Raw genomic sequence first — 27,892 nt, forward strand, 5'->3', positions numbered from 1 at the left:
TATCACTTTCTGGTTCGACTGATGGCATCCAGAGCTAAAGGGGTTATGAGTGCCAGCTCCATGAAATTTGGGGGAGATGATAATAGCTGGTTTTTATTGAGTGCCTACTTTGTGCCTCGCATTATTCCATGTATGTTCCATAAATGTTCTCATGTAATCCTCTCAATTACCCAAGAACTCAGTCTAATTTTTCAAAAGCCCTGGTTCTATTGAGGAACAAAGTTGTTTGGGGTTTTTGTCTTGTTTCTGAAAACTCTGTCTCCAAAAATTCTAAAGGAAATCCCCCACATGCAAGAAATGCCAACTTGAAGAAAATAAGTGCAAGGCATCTTTGATCAACAGGTAAGAGATAAGAAAGGTACAACTAGGTAAATCTCAAATGGAACCTCACATGGATTTCTATAACCAGTCTTTTTTATTTGCACGTTTGTGCTCTTGGGGGAAAACGTGACTTTACCAACCATGTTAATGGAGAAAAGTTCTAACCCTTCAGTAATTTCAAGAAAAACCAGTATATGGTTTAGGTCAAGAAGAGCACTTGATTTTGCAATGCCAAGTATCCCTTCTGAGGTTTACCAAAAATGCTGTGGCTACCCCACACAGAACTCTCCATATTTTTACCACAAAAACAATAGTGCCATTTCAGCATTATTGTAATCTAGACCACTTTGGGAGGTGCTCTAAGAAAGCTTTCAAAGTAATAACCACCTGTACTTCTATGATCTAATATCATAATAATGAAATACAGAATTTACATGCCTGATGAACATAAAGACAAATGCTAAATAAAACAAGGCATCAATTATGTGTCTAATAAGAGTAAAGGGACAAGGGGAATAATTAGACTTAATTGGAATTAGGCAGAGATTTAGAGTGTTTACTGTTATTTCAAATAAATGAATGAATTTATTAATAAATCTTTACTGGGGACAGGAATAGGGGAATGTCAAAAGTAGTTGAGCATTTGAAGGTCGGAATGGCTTGCCCAGGGTTTTTACTTTCCTTTCCTTAGGGACACTTCTGAAGAGCCAAGCTCTTCTGTCACTGTGCAACGCCTTTCAAAAAGAAAGTGCTATATAAAATGATATGAAATTTATAGATCTACATTTCCCTACTAGGACTGTGAATATAAACAACTAGGTAACCAAATTTACCTTGAGGAAGTAAAGCCAAAGAAAGGAACAGAGGCAGAACACATAAAATGCCTGGTCCATTGGAGACTTGGCTGTACTCAGCTTCTTCTCTGATCTACTACCCCAGGACAGAAATCAGCTGGGGGCCAGATTTGAATTTCCCACATGTACTGCCTTCCATGCAAAAAGTAACCCAAGTTATTTACTTAACACTCAGAAATACTTAAGGCTCTTTTCTGGGTGTTTTTTTTTTTTCTTTTTCTTTTCCATTTCTGGCCAAGCTATTTAGAAAGCACAAATGCAGCTGGCATTGTGATATTGCAAGCTGCCTTGCTAAATCGTTCCGAAAGGAAAATATCTGTCCAGTCTTAAATAAATCTAGTAGACTCCATTCACCATTTCCATATCAACATTCGCTGGTTCTTCAAACCCAATAATTTAAGTCAGAGACAGCAGAGTTGCTGCTGTATTTGTGTTCAAATATCGTAGAAACTACTCTGATAATCTTTCATCCCTACCTCGGATAGTTCCAGTGTATTGTAATGGCAATCACAAGTGATGGCGTTGGTAAATCAAGTCACTTTTCATAAGGAATAGAGTTATTTTAGGAGTATAGTTTCAATTTAAAGAAAGCACCCCACTACTGAAGGGAGACTAGACATTCATCTAATTTTTTAAAAAACGTTCATGTGCACCATGCTCTTTCCCTCTGGTCATGATGAGAGAGCAAGATTTTCTCCAGTACTTCCTGGATGAAGGTTGTGGCAAAGATCTAAAGGTCAATCTGGTAGGCACGGTCATTACCACGGTGGTAGTGAATTTGGCTTGAGGCACACAAGAGGTAGTCTTGCCATGAAGCGCAGCTATAGCAATAGATGCTGGGATGTCATAATTATTCTTTCTTCCCTTCTGATTTGCCTCACTTAAATATTTATAACAGGCAAATATAGTTATAGTCTGTGAAACAAGCAGAGTTCCTCCTATTTTCTACAACACTCCAACCTCACAGGTAGTACAGCCTACTACTAAGAGGGTGTACTCCAGAACCAGCCTACTGCGATTCAAATGGCCCTCCTAAAGCTTGATAGCATCTGAATCATGAGCAGATTACTTTCATAGAGAGTCACGATAACACCTACCTCACTTGGCTTCTTTTAAGAATAAAAAAAGACATTCTATATAAAAGCTCGGTTCTGTATCTAGTATGTAAGCACTCAGAGGAAGCGCATGTGCTCAGGTCTATAGGAATCCAGGGCTTATGTCTGTCTGGATAATGCTTCATATTGGGAAAACTAGAAAATGATCTGCTATAGACTGAATGTTTGTGTTCTCCCAAATTCATATGTTAAAACCCTAATTCCAACATGATGGTATTTGGAGGTAGAGCCTGTGGGAGGTAACTGGGACAGGAGAGCGGTGCCCTCATAAATGGGATTAGTGCCATTCAAAAGAGTTGAGCTCTGTCTATACCATGTGAGGGAATACAGTGAGAAGGCTGCCCCATGGTGAGGACCCTGACCAGACCCAGACCATGCTGACACCCTGATTTCAGACTTTCAGACTCCAGAAATGTGAGAAAAGAATTCTTGTCATTTAAGCCATCCAGTGTTTCATCTTTTATTATAGCAGCCTCAGTTGACTAAGACAAGATCTATTGAAATGTTCAATTTATCTCTAAAGTCCCTTAAAACTCTAACATTGCATGATTTGTCCTTCTTTGCAGTCTTGGAATAAGAACTTTTCCTAAGCTATCAATGTGCTAGGAACATAATATCAACTCACCTGAGAAGAGCAGTGAGAATATTTTTGAAGTTTTAAAATCTTTAGTTAAACTTTTAAAAATTCTGTCAGCAAATGAAAAATATGATTAACCATGCCTGTTTTCCTAGCTAAGCACAAACTCTATATCACGTAATTCATACTTTTTTTAAGTTTTAAATAGATTTCTAGACATGGTCTTAATGGTCAAGATATGGAAGAAATTTAATGAAAAAATTTGTTGTCAATGACAAACACTAATTGAGATCTGCTGTGTCCACCTTTATATTATAGCGTTATAATTCACTGTGCTTTATATTTCTATATGTGTCTGTCTCTCCACTAAATTTGTAAATAATTCTAAGGACAAGATATCAAGTACTTAGCATGGGACACTTAATAAATTATTAACTACTCACTAAATGCAGATTGAATGAATGAATAAAGGGTGCATCACTAAGATTCTGTGCTAGGAAGTATGAAGCAATGGTCTTGCAATTTGAATTGGAAGACAAACCAGAGCATCAAAGGCAAATAGTGATATAAGTAACTTTACCTTACAGATAAATAAAATGGGTAAAAGATGTTGCTTTGTTTAAATAGAAGAGGCAATTTGAAGTGGAGCACAAAGACTTCATAAAGAAATGGTAATTTTCCTGGATTAGATAAATGAGAAAATCCCAACAAAGGGGACAATGTAAGCAATATTAATAAATTAGTTTCCTAATGCTGCTATAACAAATTACCACAAACTTAGTGGCCTAAAACAACACGTTTATTATGTTATAGACTGGGAGCTGAGGAATCTGAAATGAGTCCCACTGAGCCAAAATCAAGGTGCCCACAGGTCTGCATTCTTTTCTGGAGGCTCTAAGAGAGAATCTGATTTTTGCCCTTTCTGGCTTTTCGTGGCTGCCCTCATTCCTTGGCTCAAGGGCTCCTTCTGTCCTCAAAGCAGGAAGTAAACAACAAATCTTTCTCGTATCTCATCACTCTGACTCTGACTCTCCTGCTTCTCTGTTCCACATTTAAGGAATAGAAGAAGCAAAATTTAATTAGAATTTGAATGGAGACAAAAGTTACCAAAAGGAAACTCTAAAAATCTTTTGGAGAGGTTCTTAGGTAAGCATCAATGTTGTCAAATATTTTAGTGTGCTAGGCTTTCTTTCCTTAATGAATGATGCTCTTATTCTTCTAGCAACACAACATATCGAAATATTGGGGTTGGGGTTCAGTGAGAACCCCTGTGCCATACTATACAGTATATTATATATTGGTTATACACTACCTATTAAACAACTTCACCTTTACTTTTTCACCCTTGATTCTCCCGCCATCACAGAGGAAAACAAGGTCTAACATTTTGGAAAATAACCATGATCTATATAAGTTTTTAAGTTCAATATATTTCAGCTTTCTTTTCTTTGTTTTTTAGTTACTCCTGAGGATGACAGGAAATATAGGTGTCTATCTACAACCATAACAAAACACTTAGCCTTAGAAGGAACCAGGAAAGACAACAGAAAGAAAAATACAGCAAACTGTTTCCAATTACCAGCAGATGCTTCCATTTATTCTAAGCGTTCCTATTTAGTTAACTGTACAAATTTTTAATCATATAAATGTGGTAGTGTTTTAACCTCATGCCATTGACTACCCTTGTCTTCCAGTTGATTTCACATGCCTCTTGCTTCTGGCATCACTTTCTCACAAATACTATGTCTGGAGCTGCACAAATCCCACGGGATACCTGATAAAGAGTGCAGCCTGCTGCAGTTTATTTTATTTATCTTCTGTGTTTCATTTTGTGTTTCACTGAGGTGATGACATTGCAGTACATTTCTCTGTGTCAGCAGCATCATTGGCTGCTGGCTGTAACACCATGAATGCCTACTTTTTTTCCCCTCCATCTTTGCTTTGCGAAATCATCTGGTCACCATTCATTCATGGCTGGAATATTACAGTGGGAAAGATTACCAGGCTTCATCCAAACACCACTTTACATAGAACTTAAATAAATCAAACGAAGAAGCAGGTCTCGATGAGAGTATCCGTGATGATGGGGATCAAAGACTGAGAGCCTTGCCTGTATTCCAGTCATTCTGAAAATAGCAATAGGAGTACAAGAAAATGCTGGAGAGAAGGAGGAATGGAAAAATTGACCTAAGTAAGTTTTGTTTGACATTTGGTGAAAAAAGACTTTCAAAATATGGTTTTGAAGTTAAGACTCCATTGTATACATTATTCATCACAGGAGCTTATATTTGATATTCAACCTTATCTTAGTGTTAATTCATAAGGGAAAAAAATAAATAAATGACACTTCAAGTTTGAGAGCTAAGCAGTGGTTCAATGTCATGAAAGTCCCTGGACAAAACCCTTGCCCTTACATGTGGCTCTAGTTGCTTATTTTCAGTTGAGAGTATTTTATCTGAGCCAGTATTGATTGTTTTCAACAGTCCCGATATGTGTATCTATAAAGATTAGAATGTTCACTGCATTTTCATAACAACTAATATGGAAGAAACAGAAAATATCTGACAAATGGTCCTCCTCTAGTTTTGCTCTTAATATATATATAGCATAATTTTAACAACTCCTCAGAGCATGGTCCACCAACAACAACCTTGTCATTTCAGGGAGTTTAATTGAAATGTAGAGTCTATGGCCATGTCACCCTGAACAAGCCTGATTTCATCTGATCTTGGAAGCTAAGTAGGGTCAAGCCTGGTTAGTCCTTGGATGGGAGACCATCTAGGAAGACCAAGTGCTGTAGGTGTAAAACAATAAGGGATTGTAAGCTGACAAGGTCCTTGAAATCTGTGAGGTCAACCAAGGGTTGCCTTGCCTAAAAAATACAAATAAATAAATAAAAGAAGAAATGCAGAGTCTCAGGTTCCCAACCAGACCTGCCCAATGGACTCTCTAGGTGATTTGTACACACACTAACACTGAGAAGCGTTGCTCTAGAATAGCATTTGAGAGACACCTTTAGGCATAGAGATTTTACATAATTCATAATCACCAGGAGGTAAAAAGTAAAAGAAAGAAAGAAAGAAAGAAAGGAAAATAAAGAATACTTTGAAGAGGCAATAAGACTACACTCCCCACACATGTAGCATTTGAAATTTCTTTCTTCCGAACTGACCCTGAACTCCATAAACATAAATGTAAATGAATACCAGGGGAAAAAACAGGTCCTGTTGGAAGGTTTCGTTCCTTAGCATCTTCTCATTTTTCTTTTATGTCCTTTATATTGATAATCTTTTTATATCTTATTAGTGGTCCAGTTTATTTTGATTATATTAAGAGTAAAAAACTTCACACAGACATTTCCCAGCACTTTTTGAGGATGTCTGGAAAATCTCCCCTCCAGCCTCCATGAGGTCTTTTCATCCTGGCCTAATTCTTGAGAACTTCCAGAACTTAACATATCTCACTCTTACACACACACACACAAAGCAGAAACATATTTCAGACTGTAGGACACTTTCTAAACATTGTAATTGGTTTTACATACTACACTTCTTTTAAAAACACATCAAGTGGAGATCACCTAGAAACAATAGAAATTATATGAATATTTGAGGAATACAGACTCCCTCAAGCAAAAAAAAATGGAAGCCCGCAGTAGTTCGTCTAGAGAAATGAGTTCACATATTCACTATATAGCATATGACACGGCACTGTACAGCTCATGAACATGAAACATAACCCACTAGTCACTGTGGACTGGAATTAAAATTCCCAATCAAAGGAACCTATACAGTATTAACCAAAGCACTAAATAACTCACAGTAAAGATTCTGGGCTTACACCTTAGATATGATTCATGGGCTGTTTTCACACCTCCAAAACACAGTTGCAATAAATATTTATCCTATCAAGCCACTTCTTTAAACACATGTTTTATCTATCTGCTCATCTGCTCTCATTCACACTTCAGTCGTTTGTCTTACCTTACCCCACCTATTGGAGAGTGGCCCATTAAATACCATTGGGCCACTCTCCAATACTCTTTCTCTCTGTAATATCTCTGTCTTTGATTCTCTTTACTTCTGCATTCCCATGGAGACCACGGATATTCAAAGTAGGACCTACTTCAAGGATGAAGGGTTTCAATTTTTCAGCTTTCTAATAGATCTTAGGAAAAGTATACACAAAATTTGAGTTTAGATAAGTTATAAATTATGATTTCTAATAGCTTAAAAATAGTCATTTAAAAACTTTTAAAGCATATTACAGTTTATAAATAACCCATAATTTATTCTTATTTTATTTTCATAAGATCCTGGTGTGATAGGTATAGTGATTGTCATCATACCTGTTTAAAAATAATTCACTAATTTTGAGACAAAGCTCAGTGGTGAGTTCAGTTTTTATAGCCCAAAGATAAGTATTCTTAGAAGGCTACTTTGGAGATTTCATTCCTCTTAATAGAATGTTGTAGCTATTTTTTTTTCAGAAGTTGACACGCCCAAATACAAAATTATAAAAATTATTGCTACTTACAATATTTCACAGTCAGAAATAAGTTATAAAACATGAGAAAGGTTTTTGCCAGAGGGTCCCATCTTCACATAGCAAAGCATCAGGTGTTCATTAATGGAGGAAATAGCAAAGGTTTGAGGGGGGATGTTTTGGGGTGGTTGGTTCCTTGGTTTCGTTTTGCTTTGCTTTGTTTATTTTTCACCATGCAATGATGTCCTTTTTTTATGTATGGGTTTTCATTAGCAGGAAGGGGGAGCAAAGTGGAGAAAATTCAGTGTTCAGGCCATTTTGTTCTCAACCTCTGTCTTATTGAACTTGTTTGTTGTGGATTAACTGTCAGAGACAGTAAACTTAACATTAGATAAGATATGTGAGAGCCAGGACAGAGGTTTCATGCCAGCTAAAACCCTGGTTTCTCTCTTTAAATACACAAAGAAAAGTAATAGAAGATGCAATAACTCACTGAAAACCAGACTGTAAATGGGGGAGGCCAGGCCGGTCCCCAGTGCCTGAAAAAAGACCCAGAGGCTGGCAAAGAGGTTCTCAATTCTGCTATTGCTCTCACCGTTAATACATATTTGCAGTGTGAATAAGAAAATGATTGGTTGTAGTTAAGACATCTGTTGTAAAATCAGACTATAAATCTGTCAGCTCAACCCCTGCCACTTCCCCCACCTCATCTTTCCTCATCTTGTCCCACCCACTCTCCTCCCTTTCCACGTGACAGTGGAAATATGTACTGCCTTGTATGGTAGGTCTATAGACCAAGTCTCTTTTGCTGCTTGCTGGCATTGTTCCTTGAGATTAGTTAAGGCCAAAGTTATTACATTTCTATTTCTTCTGAAGAACATTGTAAATTGTTTGAGCTTCTTCTACTTAGACTACATTAAACAAAGTTGAAAGACCTGATTTTCCTTTCTTGCTCATTTTGAATTTCATTTGCATTGCATTTGTGCAACCAGGATGGTCATAAGTGTACATGTGTGTGTGTGTTTGCACATCCATCTTTGAACTGATGGACAGGAATGGCCAGGATGAAATGAATAAACTTCCTCAATAGTTTGAAAATTTTCTTCAAAGATGGAAGAGGGATGGGAGTTAGTAACAGTATAAAGTACTTTCAAAATATTCGTGACTTTCATTAAAATGACATTTTGTGAAAATCTATTGATAGACTCAAAATACAATAGAAAATTGAAACAAGTCTATGTTTCTAAGCTTCTATTTTTTAAATATAGATTCTCTAGAATGATTAGAAGTAGTTAATATTATAAATATTTTATTTTTTCAGTCAGATATGATAAAGACTTATCTGCCTCGTGACTGTAGTATCCATAAGTCTACAAGATTTGTTATTTCTCATTACATTTCTTTTACATAAGAACTATTCTATTTTCCTCTTAATGTGATGTTAGGTTGACCTGCAATGCTGGGGGGCGGGGGTGGTGGGGGGGGTGGAAATAAGGTTATTTTTGAGTCTATCTTAAAATTCCTATCTGTAGCCTATTAATTATGGATATTAACATTTGTAAGACTACTTACATGTCACATAGGTGAGACCTCTTTGCTCCATGACCCCTCTGGGTACAGAACCTCCTCCCTGTCCCTTTTCCCATCCACAGTGACTCAAACTTATGGCTGCAGACAGATACTGTCTCAAGGTGAATGATGCCCACTGAGTAAAGTTAAAATCATAGGTTTACAGACATATTCTTCTAAAGTAACTCTCTGAAAGACAAAGATCACAGCCTGTGAGATGCTAGTTATGAAATGTAACAAAACTGCCTTTTAGAGAATTTGTGAGGTTTAGTCATTTGAGTCCAACAAATGCTAGCACCTTGTCAGTTTGTCCCAATCTCCTGAGCCTGTAGCTGAGCCAAAAATCTCCTGAGCCAAGCTTTCTCACAAGATTTCCTGTACTTCCTGTTTCTATGTGAGCCAGAAATATCATAAGAATGACCTTTCTTGTGGTATTTTTGCACATCTACCCTGGGATGAAGAGAATCCCATATTGGGGAGAAATTTTTTAAATCGTGCAACATTTTCAGTTTTCGAACCTTCAAATGAAGTAAATTTCTCCTTGGGAACAGAAATTTGAGATGGTCTTTGCTTGACCCAACTAATCTCCACTAGGAAATATTCATGTTCAATGATCCAATATTTTGTAACTTCTCTAAGATATTTTTACAAGAAAGTATGTAAAACAATATAGAGAATATAGTAGAAACTGTACCTTTGGATTTTAAAAAATGTCATCCTTGGAGAGATATGTAATGAAAAGTTGTATTCTTAATATGCAAGTGTATGTGACATATTATATCATATATTTGTTTGCTTTGTTCTTAACCCCTTTGTTCCAAGGGTCAGGATATCCTGATGCTAAGTACTATTGCAAAATAACTGAACAAAAATAAAAATAGTCAAACACTTAGGAAACTCTTCAGTTGTTATGTCAAGGAAGTTTGTGACTGAGAAGTGAGTTTAAGACATTATTCAGGAAATATGCTAATCGAGTGCAACAGCCTACATGTGCCTCTTAAACAAAAGTGTTTCAATTCTAGAGAGCTTTAATGCTCCCAGTCTGATGGAAGGGTAAGATAACTGGCAGAGCTGTCAGAAGTGATTGAAGTGTCAGACCGAGGCTTTGGACTCTTAACAAAGAGGGAAATTTGAAAAAAAGGCACACCTTTCTCAAGAGTGGATCACTGATTATTCCCTAATTGGTTGTCTGAATATCTGGTTGTTATAGGAAGTGTGATCTGATCAATATTTTAGTAATGGAATTCATAAGCAGTAGTGTTTCCAAAGTCTTTTATTGCTGTCTTATTCCCTCGAAGGATGTTGATCCCTATTTATCTATTAGGAAAAAGAGTAAATCCACCAGCGTTCTTTTCCATCTAGAAAAAAAAAAAAAAGGCACTTAATTCAGTGTGGAAAACTAAACTTATCAACCGTGGGTTTAGAGGAATAATAATAACAACCAAATGACAGTAGCCTTTGCTGGTTTTAACTTTTAAAAAATGAAGTGAGGGCAGAGAAAATAAAACACACCTGGTCTTTCTCCTCTCCCCAAAGTCTCCTCTTTTTTTTCCCTTAAAGAAACATCAAATGATTGTGTGATAAACCAGCCCTGACAGAAATATAGAACAGGAGCAACAGATCATACATTTAGCAAAACAAAATGCCAAGCAAAATAAAGCATTTTGCAATGCAGAGATATGAAGAGGAGAGAAAGACAGGATTGTTGTGATGGCCTCCAGGAAGACAGGAGCTAGCCTCATGAATGTTCAGTTCGAATTGTCTCTACAAACCCAATTTGCTGGCAAAAGTGTCAAATACAGTACCACCCCACTTTCATTTATGTCCAGGGCTTTTCACACAAGCTACGGGGGGAAGGGGGAGGCATCCTCTTTGTTGTATGGATTCTGACTTCCAGGGTTAGCGCCTTGGTCTCTGAGCCAGGGGACCCAAGACACGTGATCCATGACTGTCCTCAACTGAACTACTCTCAGGTGGGGGCACAGCAGTTAGTGGCCCAAATATCAAGTGTTCTGTCTCTGGAAGGTGAATCTTCAACACCTTTTTCCCCTTTCTTTTACTGCCACTTATGTCTCTACGAATATCCTTGAAAATTATTAATACTTTCCTTTGGAATGGGTTTTTAACAATCCCAAGCTGGGTGCCCAGGCTATGCAACCCACTGCACGTACGCATGAGGATCTCGACGCTTCCCTAAATCGCTTCTTTCAGAGTTAACTTCAGAATGTGATTCGGTGTTATTTTCCTTCCAACCGAAGGGAAGCTGAGGTCACAAAAGGATTTGACTAATAGGCCAAAACCCAGTTAGGTTTGCTGAGAACCGAATGACAGCACAGGGGGAGGGGCGTGGAAGAAAGGCGTCTGTGAACTGTGCTGCGAAGGATCAATCCAAGAGCCTTCTGAATAACCGCATCCCGGTGCTGACCGGAGTGGACCGGCAAGGTGGCCCCCAGCCAGACCTTCCAGAGAGAAGCAGCTGCAAATTGGTTCTGCGGGTGCTCAGCTTCCCGTTTCCTGAGAGCTCCTTGAGGCTTGCGAGGCTGGAGCCAGGGAAGCTTCTAGGTTTCCTGCACCACGGGGGTGACTCCTTACCTGACACCTACAGATAACTGGCCTCTGGAGGACCCCTCTAGAAGCTGGCAAAGGGGAACCCACTTCTTTGCCTGAAGTCCTTAATAGCTAAACAAGCCACTCAACAAACTTTGACAAGCACCATAAGAGAATTGAGAACAAATAAATCAGAAGAGGAAAAGCAAATGCTAAAACCTCGATGGCTTCCCCCCCGCCCCCCCCCCCTGCTGTCGTTCCAGCAGTAGCCTGGGATTAATTAAGTGCTGTGAAGTCAGTGCCTGAGAGAGAAGGAAAAAAAAAAAAAAAAAACTGCATTCTATCTCTAAGGAAGGAGTACAGTAACAGTTCTCACCAGTGAGAAACCTTGGGAAGTAAATCGCTCTCGTCGTCAGTGTTTGTGGAGGGACGGGAGGGACAGAGTGACTGTGCCAGGCTGGAGGAGGCTTGCCTTTCCAAAGCTGGAGAGGATTTCACGGGGGTTCGCCTTCCACTGCCTGGGAAGACTTTCACCTCTAGCAGCAGCAGCCGCTGCTGCAGCAATAGCAGCCCTACCTCCTGTTCTGGGGAGCAGGGCAGAATGCCTGTGCTAGAGCGCTATTTCCACTCAGCAGAGCTAGGCAGAAGGTGGACAGCCCCAGAAGGTGTGCTGCCCTCCTCCCTGGGCAGCCGGCCGGGGTGCCAGCAGGGGCCGCTGCCCTGGGACTTGCCAGAGATGATCAGGATGGTCAAGCTGGTTTGGAAATCCAAAAGTGAACTGCAGGCGACCAAACAGAGAGGCATTCTGGAGAACGAAGATGCTCTCCACAGCTTTCCAGGTAAATTGACTGTGAGGTGTGAAAGGTAACAGAGCCAGTCTGATGACTTTCAGTCCCCTTTTCGGAGAGTAGAAGCTGTAAAAATGGGAAAAGGAAGCAATACAAACTGTGCAGCAGAGGGTCTCAGGGCTATGATTAATGATTATTTGCTCTATTGTAGAAATGTGTCTTAACATTAAGAGTGATGTAGTAGGAGGAGCCTTAACAGCCTATAAATCAAGAAACCAGGGTCTCGGGCTCAGCTTGCCACTCTCTTGCCCTGTGGCTTTAAAAAGTGAAATTTCCTGAGTTTCAGGCCCTAAAAGGTGGGGGTGGAATTAAGGCTCTTTACTGTCCATCTTGCCTCTGTATTTTCTTGTAGACAAGTCAGAGTTATCTCCGAGAGAATATTCTTGGGTTGTTTTTTTGTAATGCTTTATATAAAGTAAAATATATTTTCCAATCTTAAACTATGAAACTACAGCGTATGTAAATAATCCCAGGACTGAGTTTGGCTTGGAAGCTTTTTATGTCATAGGCAATTTGGTAAACTTCCTTGCCTCAGTTTCTCCTTTTGACAAGTGTCAATAATACAGATTCCCTCATTGCGATGTTAGGAAAAATCAACTCACTCACAAATGTGGAAATGATGCATTAGGGCTTTGTATGTTATAAGAACGCTGTGTTTGGGACAGTTGTGGAGAACTTTGCTGTTTCTGACAGTGGGCATTGCAACCATAGAAGTATCTAGGAGCTCTGTGAAGAGTCCCCAGGGGCTCTGACAACACCATAAACTCAGAATGCATAACCAGCTGCAGGGTGCTTTCTTCCTTGGGGAATATATTGGTAGATATTTGGGAAGTGGTAGTTCACTTTAGAAGAAGGGATATGAACGTGTATTTATACATTTGAAATCTTGGCTAGCCTTGACATACCATGGGTGGTTAGAGATGGGGGACGAGATGGAAAAGATAGACAAAAAAAGTACCTCTCTCTTTCTCATGGAAAGAAACTAGGAAATCGAAACTTAACTAATTTTGTTTTTAATAATTTATGCAGAATTTTTTTTAAGTTGCCTATTAATCTAAAAAGAATCTTACTAAAAATTAAAGCTCTAGGGAAAAAAAGATTTGAAAGAAAGACATCACAGTGTTAATCTCTAGTAAACAATGAGTACTTAAGAAAGAGAAAGAAAGCTAAAGGGCTGAGGTTTATGTGGCAATTGGGAGATGGATGCCCAGAGAAATGGTCTCGGTCAGAAGACATGAGGTAATTCTAAAGTCATCCCCAATTCTGTGTGAGTAGTACAAGAAAAATGGAAAAACCCACCTGGGCAGAAAACTTAACTATGACACTTTAGCTGTTACCACTCTTGGTTTGTTTCAGTATATTAAATAATTAAGATGTATATTTCAAATTATACCTTTGATAAAACTACCCAATTCAGCAGATGTTAGCATGTCTGTGGGGATAGATGTATATTATTATTTATATTATATGTCGGTGGGTGTCTAATTCCTGAAAAAGCAATACTACAGAGAGAAAACAGAACTCCTGTAACTTTTTATCACTTAAAAGGTACAATTTTCTGGACATTATAAGGTTGAGCTAGTTGAATCTTAAATGCCCCTGGACCACTGCCTCATTTTCAATGGAACATGTCTCAGAGGCCACACCGGCTCCCAAGCTGGCTCCATCTCAACACCTCCTCAAAGGCTTTCTGCTTGCCTCTTCTTCTTCCTCCCCTGCCTTCCCATTCTCAGGGAGCTGAGGGGCTCATGTGTTCTATCACGAGCATAAAGCCCATGAAGCCATATGATGAACCCCTAAAGACAAGTTGCTTCACTTTCCAAATTGTCTCTTACTTCCTCTCTCATCTTGATACCGATACTGCACTTCCTCTTCACATCAGGTGCTCTTCAACTGTGTCAGTACAGTTCTCATTGTAATAGCCTGACGGCCTCAGGAACACTTGTAAAATATTTCCAAAAAATCTGACATTTTCCCATTTTTAGAAAGTGATAGTTTAAGCCATTTTCAGTTTGTGTACGGGGGTTTATGGTAGAAGGCTCCTCAGAAAAAACCGCCAGACCCAATGGATCTCGTTCTCTCATCTCATCTCATCTCTCCCTTGCCTCAGAACACCAAACAATTTCTTTTTCAATGATACTAAACCACTTATTCTTCTTCAAATACAACAAGTGGCGCACTGCCTGTGAACCTTGCCTTATGCTTAGAAGATCTTTCTTTGACTCAGCCAACTGGAAATGTTCTGTTCAAACTACAGAGTCCAGTTTAAGCATCCTTTTTTCTTTGTAGTGATCTCCACTCCTGCCTCATCTTCCCCCATAGACGTTCATTCCCTCCTCTTTACTATCTTCACCCATAGCAACTTAACACATTACATTTATAGCACACAATATTTTTACCATGCTAGTAACTAAAAACAGAAAAATTAAATCCTGTGATATTCTATATATATTTTGACAAATAGTGATAACAGATAATAGATTTACATTTTTAAAAAATGCGAAATTGCAGATTTTTGATTAGAACAGTCTAGAGAACCTTAGAGATGGATGTCACCGTTTCTTGTTAAGTTGAACTTACCCTTGAAAGTCCCAGCTCTTCTTTTCCTTAATGAACGGCACTGTTATTTTTACTCATAATTCCTAACAAGACTGGAACTTTGTTTCTCACCAGTGAAATAGAAAAGTGTTCTGAAATTTTGCTTAAGTAATAAAAGGGGAGAGCAAAAGGATTTGTGGGAAAGTAAAAGCATAAATGTGTATTCATGAGTTTTGAAGATGAAATACAACAAATTGTGAGTGATGGAAGGCAGAATGGAATAGTGTGCCCTGACGAGAATGAGAAGGTGTTAGAGAGGAAGTAACACAGGTGAATCATCCTATCATCTTCAGATGGGTAGTAACTGGAGGCTGTTAGTGACTATTCAAACCAAAAGGCTGGGGGAAGGCATGGGGAATGACAGGAGGAAATGGGGCTCGTCACATGCACGTGTCAGGGTGTGTGCATCTGGGCACTGGCCGAGGCTCTGCTCACCCTAGAGAGAGGCTCAGGAAGTTATCACTCAGTATGCCCGAAGTCAGAGCATCATTGAATCGTACCTAATTATCCGATTTTATTAATACTCATATCATTTTCCCTTTATGAAGCAAATGCAGGATGATCTAATTATCTAGTTAACACTATATCAAGTGAATAATTTAGAGAGACTGAATAACTTGTCCTGGGTCACACATCGACTCTGAGACAGAACCAGACCAGGATCTCAATCGCCCAATGCTGGTCCACAGATCTTACATAATTTGGGCATGTGCTGGGTAATTTAAATTTAAACCAAGACATGGCTTTATTGATTATATGTAGATGGGCAAACATAAGAACTCATAATATAAATGTTGGCCAAACCAGGAGAATAATATTATCATAAAAAAATAAGTCAAAAAATTATACTTCATTTACATTTTTCTATTTATTTTTTGGGTTTTAGTTTTAGATACAAACGTCAAGTGTTGGGGAGGCCCAGAGAAAGATCCCATCTATTATTAATAGAATAACCTTTAAAGCATTGGTCGTAAGAGCTTGCCCAGAGGTTGGGGAGTGGGAAAAGAAAAGAAAGATGGGAAATAAATAGGCAGTTTCTCAAAAACTGTGAGTGCAAATATTATTTTACTTGTGATTCCAGTCAGCAATCTGTGTAAGACTAGATGTCTCCTAGCAGGACCTGTTCTTAGTTGAATTAATAATTTGGTTTTGAAATTCAACCAAATAACTGCAAACTGATGTGGAACTTACCTTTCATTTTGGTGTTCCTATTCTAAATTTTACATTATAGTTTATTTATTAAGCTTATTCCCATTTCAACAGCCTTTGGTTCAGAAAAATAGAAAAACACACAATTCCCTCAAAAAATTTTATTTATTTTTCCCATAGCTATTGTACTTGTCCTACATTTCAAAGAGAATATAGATATCAGAAATTTGCTTTATACTCAGCCTTGAAAATCAAACGGCTTCAGTTGAGAGAAATCTCCAAAAGAATTCCCCAATTTTGAATTCTACAATTCAAATTGACATTTAAACTGCTATGTTAAAACATCTCAGGTATCAAGCATGGTATAAATTAAATATGTTAAAGACTGAACACTTTGATCATTATAATTCAAAGAGCACTTATTGGGTGCTTAATGTATACCAGGGAGTCAGAGATGAATCAAAGGCTTGATGAGAGAAGAACAATCTTGAATTCATGAATCAGGGTTTCATCTACAACGTCAGTGTGAAAACTAGCACTTGACAGTTTAAACCTCTATGTCGACTGAAAGTATTGGCTATAAAATGTGAAATTTAAATATCGGTGAAATAGAATTATAAAAATTAAAGCACTTTCAAATGTTCATTGATATTAATGATTTCATTCAAAGTAAAACAAATTGCTATGATTAAAGAATGAATTAGTCCTAACAGCAGATAACTTGACTTTAATTCATAACAATTTTCTGAAACTACTTCTTGTAGATGTGAGCCTGCATTCAATCTGTCACTGTACTGGATAATAATCATTGACATTTAATCTATCCTTAAATGTGCATACAAAATTGAGTCAAAACTAAAACATGTCATCTCACCTTGAACCAAACCTTTTTCTTTACCTTTCTTGTTTTCATAAATGACATCACCCCTACAGAAGCCTAAGTTCAAAACTGCTCTCTCCAGTTCTCTAATTCCAATTGATTCTAAGTACATAAGAATGGTTAAGAGTACCAGAGTGTTGTTGCAATGTTGAGTTTTTAAAATTTTTAAATCCTGCCTCTCTATTACTAAACTGTGTAAAGCTGAGCAAACTTATTGCCTTCTTTCATTCAATTATGTGGCCTTTCCCCTAACCTCATTATTTGGTCTAAAATTTTGCAGTAGCCTCCAACTGTACTATTTTTACTCCTCTCCTTTCTACTCTGTGATTTAAATAAATAGCATCAAAAAAGAAATCAGAATATGTCTTGCCCCTCTTCAAAATCCTTCAATAATTTTCCTTTGTCTGGAGAGAAAATCCAAATTCTTTCATCCTGTATCCAAAGCTCTCCACTCTCTGGAAGAAGCTCACTTTTCCCATTTATTTGTCATTACTGCCCTGTAAGCATTTATACTGCACCCAGACAGGACAAGCATCTCACAGCTTCCTACTTGCTTTCTGCTCATTCATTGTTCTCAGTGCTGAAAACGACTTCCCTCCATGTTCCCAACTTCTGTTATTCCTTAAACTCCACTTAGATGCCATTCCCTGCACAAAGCCTTTCTGAGATTATTGAAGAAAAAAGTATGTCTTTCTCTTCTGAAATCTCACAGAACTTTCTTTTGTGTTTATTTCACAAGCAAATCACTTTATTTTATTATGATTAATGTACATTTTCTTCCTCCTCTCCTAGACTTTCAGCTCTTTGAGAACTCAGAGAACATTCTATTCTCTTTGTGTTCTCCCTAGCATCTTTCACATGTCAGCCACTCAATACACTTTGATAAGTAAAAAAAAAGGAAATTATCAAAAAGAATAAAATAGCTTACAAGTCACCATTAAATGCATGAATGAGCTTTTTTTTTTTTTCTAGGCACAGATTACTCAAGAATTGTGAATCCTAGTTATTCCTTTTAATGGAATCGTTTTTAAACTTATATTCTGTCAGAAGATCAGGATTAGTCACTATATTTCTTAAAATAACAGAAAAGAATACACAAGAGTAAATTTCAGAACCATTAAAAAGGTATAAAGTACGTGCAAAACTAATATGAGACAGTTCTCCATATAGAGAAGTTACAATTTACTGATAATTATAAAATTTTAGTGCAGATTGCATATAAATTATGCCTGCTTTTATATACTTTTAAAATAATTGCTCTGTTCATGCATCTTGGCACATTTTACATCAACCGAAGTTTCAAAAGTTGCTTCTTTTACAGATAACAGTCTGTATATTTCTCAACGTAATTTTAAAAATAGAATGCGGAAGGTGTGTGTTTACCCGGTCCTACAAATGAGCTTTTGAGGGGATGGAGCTGAATGGGGGATGTTATTTCCATGTCCTCTGCTCTTTGCCTGGAAACCGTTTCTTTTCCCCTTTTTTTTTTTTCTTTAACAAGACTGGTTTAACTGGACAGCAAGGCATTGACTTTTGCATCTGATTAATTTCTAAAAAGGAAAGCATTGGAAGCTTTATTATTAAAGACCAAATACACAAAGTTATTTTTTACTGAACTCATAAAAGAATCTGAAAGTGTGTCCTCATTTTTACTATCTGACTTTTTTCACTCTTTGATTATCAATACACTTCATAGTACATAGTAGGTATATACATCACATCAAAACCATAAGCAAAGTTCAAAGTACTTACGATTTAATACAATGTCCTAGCCTAGATGCACACACAGTGTGACCTTATTCTTTTATTTTCTATTTATCTCTCTGCCTTTCTATAAATTTCTCTTTAGAACCGACTTTAATCTCTAAAATGCTAAGAGACCACCCCCAGAAGACCAGTTTTATACCTTTGTACTTACCTTAAATTTCCCCAAACTACAAAATTATCAAAGACCTTTCCTTCAGAATACTTCTCACATTAAAATTCCACATGACATGATATTTTATAGATTGTAAATCAATCCCATGTTCTGAATATTTTGTTATTTCACTGGCTCTCAAACAAGTGCTGAGAACATACTAAAAAAAAAGAAGCCTGTAGATCTTGGTCTCTATCATTAGTAAGAAGATAAACCTTAAAAACTGGCCTTGTGTGCAATTAGAAAGTATAAGGGACAAAGACAAAGCAAGGTTTAATTGTATGTGACCTTAAATGTGAGTTCGAGGGGCCAAATGTAATACAGGAAAATAAAATCCCTAGAGAGCAAAGGACAAATGTTAAGAGAGATTGAGCAGCAGTTGTTTGCACTTGGTAGTAGAAATTAAAAGGTGAAAAAGCCAGAAGTTTGTAAAATAAAATCAATGCGAGATATATAATGAAAATGAGTGTAAGCTTTAATAAAGGTATTGAAAAAGAAATGTCACATATAATGCAATCATTAGAACATTTCCCATTGAATCCTCAAATGTTCCCCAATCTCTGGACTTAAAGCCAAAGCACAAGATTATCTTTTTTGCTTCCTTTTCTATATCTTTTTGGATGACACCCAAATATCCTACATAAATCTATAGACTTGATGAGCACTTCTGAAGCACCAAAGACGTATTGTTTAGAGGATCTGTGACAAACATATCATTCAAAAAGGTAGATAGAATTTGCTGGAAAAAAAAATCATTCAGAAAGAGAAGAGAAAGGGACGGATAAAAAGACAAGCATAGAGCAACGAGGGGAAGGAAGTGAGGTAGGGTCATTACAAAGAAACTTAATTTAAGTATAAGAAGTGTAATTAAAAATATATAGAAATGAAGAGGAAACAGTCATTGTTGAAAATATTTGTAAAAAAAACGATATTAACTTTCCACACTCAAATGTGCAATTAAATGCAGCCTATTTCTCTTCTTCAACGAATTAAGCCTTCCTCTTGTGCCTACCCTAATGGGAGATAAGAAAATTAGTACTTGCTAATTAATAAGATGGTGGTCAGCTTCTTACAGATTAAATTACTTCTTTTGGGTACTCTCCCTCCCCTTGCTCCTCTCCAACATTGTATCTGGGTGCACATGTGTCTTGGGCTCCCACACACCTATCTGAACATTTCTACTGCATGAAACACAAAATGCCAAACTGAGATAGGGAAGCAAAGCTGTTTTCATCGGCTACTGGGTTCTGTCTTGGACTCCTTTCCTTACAATTCCCAGGGTGTCAGGAATAGATGGCCTTATCCTGTGCCACTTTCTCCCTCCCAGGAGAAGGAAGCCTCGGTGTGGAAGAAGGAACTGTGCCTATGGTCTTAACTCTTAATGTTAGTGGAATTTAATTAAAAGAATGTCGATCATACTTTTGTCTTTCCACAAGGACCAGTTTTCAAGTTTATTGTTCTATAGAAATATCACACACAAAAACCAACAAACAAACCAAACAAACAAAAATCCTCTTACTATAAAGATCAAATGATGAATATTGACTTTCTCTTTCTCTTTCTCTTTTTATTCTTGCTGTTGGCATTCCTAATCATCCCTAATGGATGCCTCTGGTGGAACTAAAAGGGAAAATACACACAAGAGAGTACAAAAGGAAAAAGTACATGTATAGATTTCAAAAAGCATTATCTTCATTATACACTGTTGGAGCTGCCAGGTGCTGGGTCCTGTACCTGAGTGCTGCAGATTCAATGTTATTTATTTTCATTATATTCTCATGAATATGCTGAGCCAAATTATTCTACCCTTTCTGTCACTTCTCTCTGTGTGTCTTAAAATATACACATGCATTTCAGCAACCATCTCAGGACTTTGACAATGAAAAGTTCAACTGAATGACTATAATGCATGAAACAGGATGTGTACAAATCATACCTTTATAATCAGTTTCCACAATGAAAGCTCAGGTTTTATGTCTAATACAAATTGGAATTGTCATCATAATCATACAATGCATTGTACTCTGGTCAAATCTGATACATTTTCATTGCTCGAATGTGCTAATTGAATGTGAAATTTCTGAGGGTTCTTTTTCTCTGCACTCTGGCCCTCTGGGAGGATTTAGAGTGAGAGACATTGGGAGAAGTGGGAGTGCCAGCACTGTTAATAAGAATCATTATTTTCTTCTAGGGTTTTGGCAGGAATTGGTATGGCTTCTTGCATGGTGGCTGATATGGAGAAACTGCTGTCTCCCTCCCTGTCCTCCTCTCTATAATTCATTTGAGGTTTAGATACACCTACCTTTTTGCCCTTGTTATCTCTTTTGAATATTAGTTGAGCTCCACACTGCTTTTCTTGGATCAGTTCCTAATTCCATAGTAGAACAAAAGAAATTATTTCCTTGTCAATTAAATTGGTCTATAAAATCAAGAACTGTGAGTTCACCAGATTTATAAACTCAAAAGTAAATTTTTTCTACCCTCGTTAGTTCTAATTACCCTATTGTTTGATTTGGTGATAACCACTGTAGAATATGAATAGATAAAATTGGATTAAAACAAATTTTGTTTTGAAAAAAAAATTGTAGGTGTCACAAATGCTCCAAATATAATAAGAAACACTCTAGGAGGTAAAAGAATGGGAAATAATGTTTTAATATTACATACAAGTATTTAGCATCTTCTACTACAAAATATCAACTGAATAGAGATTTATTTCCAACTTGGAAATAGAATATATTAAGACCCACATTTACTGGTGTTTTATTCTAGATATTCAGAAAGTGAAATAAATGTGTAATTCAAAATTTTAGGTTTTTCATACAAGACAATTCAATTAAATAATTATTTTTTTCAGTGCCTGTTTAGTGCATAGCATTATGCTTTGTATCTGGAAAGAAAGTGGAAGGGAAAGAAGTTATGACCTGTTGAAAAAGACAGGTATATAAACAACTCGCTGATCTCAAGGCAGAATGGTATATGTTTTAAGATACAATAGAAATAATACTCTTGAGAACCTTGAGGAAGGCCCAATACTGCTTATTCAACTATGTTTATTTAGTGATGATTATGCGCTCCAGACGCTGCCTGGTTCCTTAGAAAATATAAAGTCATAAACCAAGAAAATTGGGGTAGACAGATAGATGATGATAGATAGATAGACAGATAGATAGATAGATAGATAGATAGATAGATAGATAGATAGGATCATATATACATACATACATACATACATACATACATACATACATACTTTCATACATACAGTGAGCTAGGTAGGTGACATATATTATACTAGAGGTACATATACAAAATCTGTGCCAACTCACAAGGCAGTGATTAGTTCTGTTTGTAAAATAACTGTTAAAGTTAAGTTTTTAGAGAGGAGGTGATTTTTAAGGTACCATTTCAGGTAAGTTACATTTCTCCAAATGAAAAAGAGATAGAAGACACTGGGAAGAAGAAACAGTGGGACAAATTTCAAGAAGTTCTGAGGGATGCCAAATCATAGGATATGAAGTACATCAAGAGGAAGTCTAGAGATAAGCTAGAAAGATAGGCTGGGGTTAGATTACCAAGGGTCTCATCTACCTTTGTAAGGAGTGTATCCCCCAGGCAATAAAAAAGGCTTAAAATAATTTTAGTGGGAAGTGATATAAGGTTTACATTTAGAAAGATTATTCTCTACCAACAGTGGCTGGTGGAGACTTGGACTAGAAGGGAGGATACATGGACTTTTAACCATCACTTTGATGTTTATTGACCATATTTAGTAGATAGTGAGAATTTTGAGATGATAAATCTTTTCTATTTAACTTGCAAACCAACTTTCTCAAGTGATACAGTATTTTACACAGAACCACAAAAAACAATTTACAAATCATCAAGCCAAAGCACTTTACCATTCAACACCACTCTGTCCTGAAGGATTTATATTTTGGATGTCGTTCCGTGCAGACCTCCTACCCCAGCCATGCTCATCTCCTCCCCAAATTCAGGACCTGACACAATTTATCTTCACAGTCTCACAACAGTCTTTCCCTTCTACTTTTGCCAAATCATATTTCTTCCTGTCTTCAAGTTGCCATGTTTCTTAAGCAAATAATTTTCTCAAGGCTAGGTGCCACAGGATGGATGAGAAAGTGTATAAGAAAAACACAATTTTTTATATAGCTTACAATGTAGTGAGTTAGAGAAAACCACAGACAAATACAAATCAAGTGTGATAAATACTCCATGAGGACTGGGCATTAATTCACCCCTCTCTAGAGTGACCCAAGAAGGCTTTGTGTGGATTGGTCATTAGAGATAGATCTTTAAGACAGTTAAAATCTCAACAAAATGTGACAAGGTGACCTTCTTGGTGAAGGTATTAACATGAATGTAGGTACAAAGGCAGAAAAGCAAATAAATAATTGAGAAATGGAGATTAGTCAAGAAACTTGGTATGATATTTGGTATAAAGAATAGTGGGAAACAGAGAAAGACATTAATGGGACCAGGATTCATATAGACAGGAAATCTTAACTTTTGCAGAACCTTTGAAAAGTTTTAAGTGGAGAAGTATAAGTCTTTGCATTTTACAATGAGAAGTACCTTTAAGATCGTCTAGTTAAACCACCACATTTCTTTAGATGAGAAAAACTGAGACCCCACAGAGGTTACACAATGTCCTTAGAACCAATGCAAGGTCCTCTCTACATGATAATCTTTCTAAACCTAATTTTCTGTCTTTTCACTCCCAAGCACTAACTTTTCTAATGGCATTATATAAATGTGTGGGGTCTATTTACACAAGCAAGAATTGTGTGTGTACTCATAAATATATATGCATGCATTTATTTTTTATTTTGTTATTTTTCTTGTTTCTAACTTAGGTTAGAATTTTTCTAGGAAAATCTCAAGCCCTTTCTTTGCGAATTTCCCCATCTAGAGTACCTGCAATGTACTAAAAGGGTAGTCTATCACCAGAAAAGATTACTAGAGGTGAGAATTTATATAAGATTGTGAGGTAAAAGGAAGTTATATATAAGACAAATAGAGAGAGTAGCTCCTGGTTACTATAACCATCATAATAAAATGTTACTGTGATCCTGTTCCATAGTTTTCTTTCTGCATTGTTGCCTGTAGGGAGAGATTCAGGAGGGTGAGCCGGATGGGGCCAGTGCATGTAGCTGTTGGAATCTTGGGTTGGTAGTATATTTGTCCATAAACCATTAAGAATTAACCCATAAATCCCTTGGGCTCTCTTTGCAAACATAGTGCTGACTTCAGAAAGCAAGTTGAAGATTTACCAATATTTAGGCAAAATTTTATAAAGCTCATCCTTACTCACTTTTTAAAAATTGTCTACTTCTATAAGGTTTTTGTTTCCCGAAAGGAAAAGTGTAGCCTTTGTGCGTCATTTTTCTTCCTTTTTCCTCCAAAACTCTCTCTCTTCTCAGAAGCCTTCTTGGCTGCCTATATTATGCCATTCACAGCCTGCCTGCTTATTACCACCCAAATAAGGTAATAGAAATATAATTGAAGTGACTTCTTCTTTTTAAGGAACAATAGACCTTGTTCCATAAAAAATAAGACCCTACTCTGAACCATTACAGAAACTTTTTTTGATGTTTAAAAAGAAATATCAGTGACTGTGAGGGGGTGTAGAATTGGACAGAGCTTTCTGGTGTTCTTAATTATTTTTACTCCGTGTTCCTTGTACCTCTGTCTCTACTGAGGCAGAAACAGTGAAATGCCATAAAATAACCCTCTCTCGAAGTATATTTGGCCTGACAGGAAACAGGAAATACCAGAAAAGATCACAAGAAAAGCTGTAATCATAAGATTTCTAGCCTAATTCTTTTGACGTCAGCAGTTTAGATAAGTCAGATAAGCTATCACAAGCATCCGTGAGCTCCAGAGTGCCAATCCAAATACCCCCAAGTGCATCTTCAACCCTTTTGAACTCTCGCATTGTTGTTTTGCCCCTGCCCTCCTCTCTTCCCCCAAGAAGCATATCCTGAAATTGCGAATTATGGATTTCATGTCAACACTAAGGTATTCAAAGACATTAAACAGATCTTTTAAATTGGTCTTATAGCCAATTCAGCTTGCTTGCTGCATAATAAATCCTGGATGAAGCTGACTGTTATTAAGACATAAGAAAACTAACTCTGGTTTGTCTCCAAAGGAATTTGGAGTTTAACTTCCTAAAGTTTAACTTTTCCAAAGGAATTTGGAGTTTAACTTCCTAAAGTTTAACTTTTCCAATCTTGACAACTAAGCTATGGCTATGAAATGTCTTTGATAATATGCTAAAAGATACACTGCTGTATCAAAGTATGCCAAAGTATTCAGTAACTCGAATCGGCATGATTATCACCTTTCCTTGGCCACCACCACTTCCATTGCCCATCACAACAAAATATGTATGCATTAGTTAGATACAAATGACATGGGGAATACACTCCCCTCTGAGAAGTTTCGATAACTTCAGAACCAAAACTATGGTACTTGACTGTTAGATAATAAGTAGAAGCACAAATATGGGCTTGTCAGAGGATGAGGTAAGAGTTTAAATTAAAATTTAAATTGATATGTATTACATGTAAATTTAAAATTTGTTAAAGGTTGAGGATGTGAACTTATTTGTCTAATATCTACTTATTTCCAAAAAGATTTGTAAGCTTATAAGAAGGTTATAATAAAACATAAGCACACAAAGACATAAAAATAATTCTGTCAGGATGAAAGACAAAAACCATACACTAAAATAGGAGGGAAGGAGAACAATTATGAGATGTAATTGAGCGAAACTGAAATCTGACCTTCCTGGAAGACAGGCCAAAGAGGAAATCAAATGATTGCATTATGTACATGTGTGGTATACATTACAGCATTCATTATCTTCAGAAAGATTTGCTGCAAAGAAAAATGTTTTTTCCGGCTTTGGGTATGTGGAGCATTGATGAGGGCTCTCTATATGATAATGGAAGATGTCATCCAAGAAGTTTAAGCAGCTATGCACACCTGGGGAGAGTTTTACAGTCTCTCAATGGAAGATGGTTCCATAGAGACCGTTCAAGGAAGAGCCTCAGTTTGTGGCTTGGGAATAGTATGACATAAAAAGGGGTCAAACATAATAAGGGATCAAGAGCATGTGCAAAACTGTAGGAAGTGAGAATGGAGGAGCGTAGCCTTGTGAGGGAAGCACATGCCTCAGCAAAGCATTCAGCTCTTGTGACTGCATGAAGTTAAGTCACAGGCCCCTGGAACATCGAATTCACACTGTTCCACTAATCTCATGAAGGCCAGACCTGCCATTATAATCTTTAAACATGGAAAGAGAAAAATGAAGAACTAAATGCCTCCTCTTAGATGGTAGAAATGTTTTTATAATTGCCTTTGGTTGTGCAAGACAGGCATTTGGCTCTAACTAAATACATATTGGTAAGGTATCTTAGTTACCTCATATGTGAGTCTGGAGTCTTTACCTGGCTTTTTATCTGAAACTCTTTACTTCATAGGTGTTTTCTCAGCGTATAAACACATGTAGGCACTCAAAAACACATGTAGTTCATAATAAATAATATCTAAATGTAGTTTTTATTTTATTTGAACCCATTTCCCATACTTTGCCTAATATTCTATGAAATATTCTTTTAATATTTCCTGAAGATTCAGAAAATCGAAAAGAACATATGTGTTTAAATTAAAAAATAAATATTATATTCAAGGAAGCACAGTAAGTATGAAAACAAGTGGGTTAATTCCTATTCAGTACAAAAGTGATGAGCAAGTGGGTGTTAAGTGTACTGAGAGCTGCAAACCAGACATCTTTTCTGAGTCTACTTCCAAATAAAAGCTTACCAAGAAGGATTATCAGTGTGTGTGTGTTGGGCCAGGGTAAAGGAGGCCAATTAATATCAGAAAGAAAACAGGTCCTTGCTTTATATAACATACTAGACAACGGTCTTGCAAAATAAGAAAGGAAAAGAGTAGAAGACTAAAGGATGAGAGGAAGCATAAGTAGGAAGAGTGAAATCTGCTTTCTGAAGAGAACAATGGAGTTTAGAAAGGAAAAAGGGGACTTGAGTTAGATAATGTCAAAAGTGGAGCAGAGAGTAGGAGTCTGGATGCATCCAAAAGACTTGTTACCTGCTGTGTCTTCTCACATCTTAGAGCTGAGTTGCTCTTCCTGACAGCTCCCCAAGGTCAAGGTGAGCCCTTAGCTATCAACAGTTGCTATACATTTATATCACCAGTCTTTGCCACACTAACCAAATTGAATAACCCTGCCCTTTAACTGGAAACCAAGCTTGAATTAAAGGCCAACTGAGAAGCATGCAGACAGAGGTGTGCTGTATACTGACTACTGTAAGATTACTTTGAACCGGATTAATGTGCTTCAAAGGTTTCTAGGGCCAACCTTAGTGGTTGCTGAGTTCTTTCTATGGGCCTTGTTGTTTGCTGTGGCCCTGTAAAACTGAAAAGGTAAAGGATATAAAGAGCTGCACTTCTCAGGAAGCCTTCAATTCTCAACTCCCTAGGAAATAGACTCCTTTTTTATAGGGTTTGCGGTTCTGGTTACATCTTTTTTTTTTTTTTTTTTTTAATGAAAAATTTATAATCTTCTACTTCCCTATACTCTGCCTCTCCCCCTTCTCCGTTCAGCCCTTTCATTAGGAAGATTACTTTTAAATTCATTATCGTGGTTAAAAAATGGCTCTGCAGCCAGACAGCTTTATATCTTTACCAAACTCTGGACCTCAGTTTTCTCACCTGTAAAATGGAAATAGTAATAGAAACTGTATTATTTTGCTGCTGTGAGGATTAAGTCAGGTAATCCATGTAAAAAATCTAGCATGATGCTAGTACATAATAAGCACTCTCTAGAGCACTTATAAATGCTAATAATTATTATCCTACACTATTCTTATTTCCATTAATTACCTAGAAATATAGAAAGTTGACTTTTTAGCTTATTCTTGAATAGCAAGAAACACTCAATTCACATTCACCCTTCCAAGATTCATTGCTCTGAATC

The 27,892-nt window shown here is 37.1% G+C and overlaps 1 protein-coding gene and 1 pseudogene across 3 annotated transcripts in view; both read left to right on the top strand.

Moving 5' to 3' along the window:
• The window catches only part of PDE7B (phosphodiesterase 7B), a 276,538-nt gene that overhangs the window by 134,240 nt on the left and 114,406 nt on the right, over positions 1-27,892 (top strand). Inside the window, exon 1 of one of the 3 annotated variants that reach the window (XM_016165846.2) lies at positions 11,714-12,307. The exons of the other annotated variants lie outside the window; for them this stretch is intronic. Within the exon in view, the coding sequence (XP_016021332.1) occupies positions 12,070-12,307 (238 nt within the window). The 5' untranslated portion in view covers positions 11,714-12,069. Of the gene's footprint in view, positions 1-11,713; positions 12,308-27,892 lie in introns of those variants that run through there. 3 annotated transcript variants of the gene reach the window in all.
• LOC118605387 lies at positions 5,552-5,670 on the top strand (annotated as a pseudogene).

Source organism: Rousettus aegyptiacus, unplaced genomic scaffold (genome assembly GCF_014176215.1).
Source record: "Rousettus aegyptiacus isolate mRouAeg1 unplaced genomic scaffold, mRouAeg1.p scaffold_m13_p_1, whole genome shotgun sequence".
In the NCBI taxonomy this organism is placed as follows: domain Eukaryota; kingdom Metazoa; phylum Chordata; class Mammalia; order Chiroptera; family Pteropodidae; genus Rousettus; species Rousettus aegyptiacus.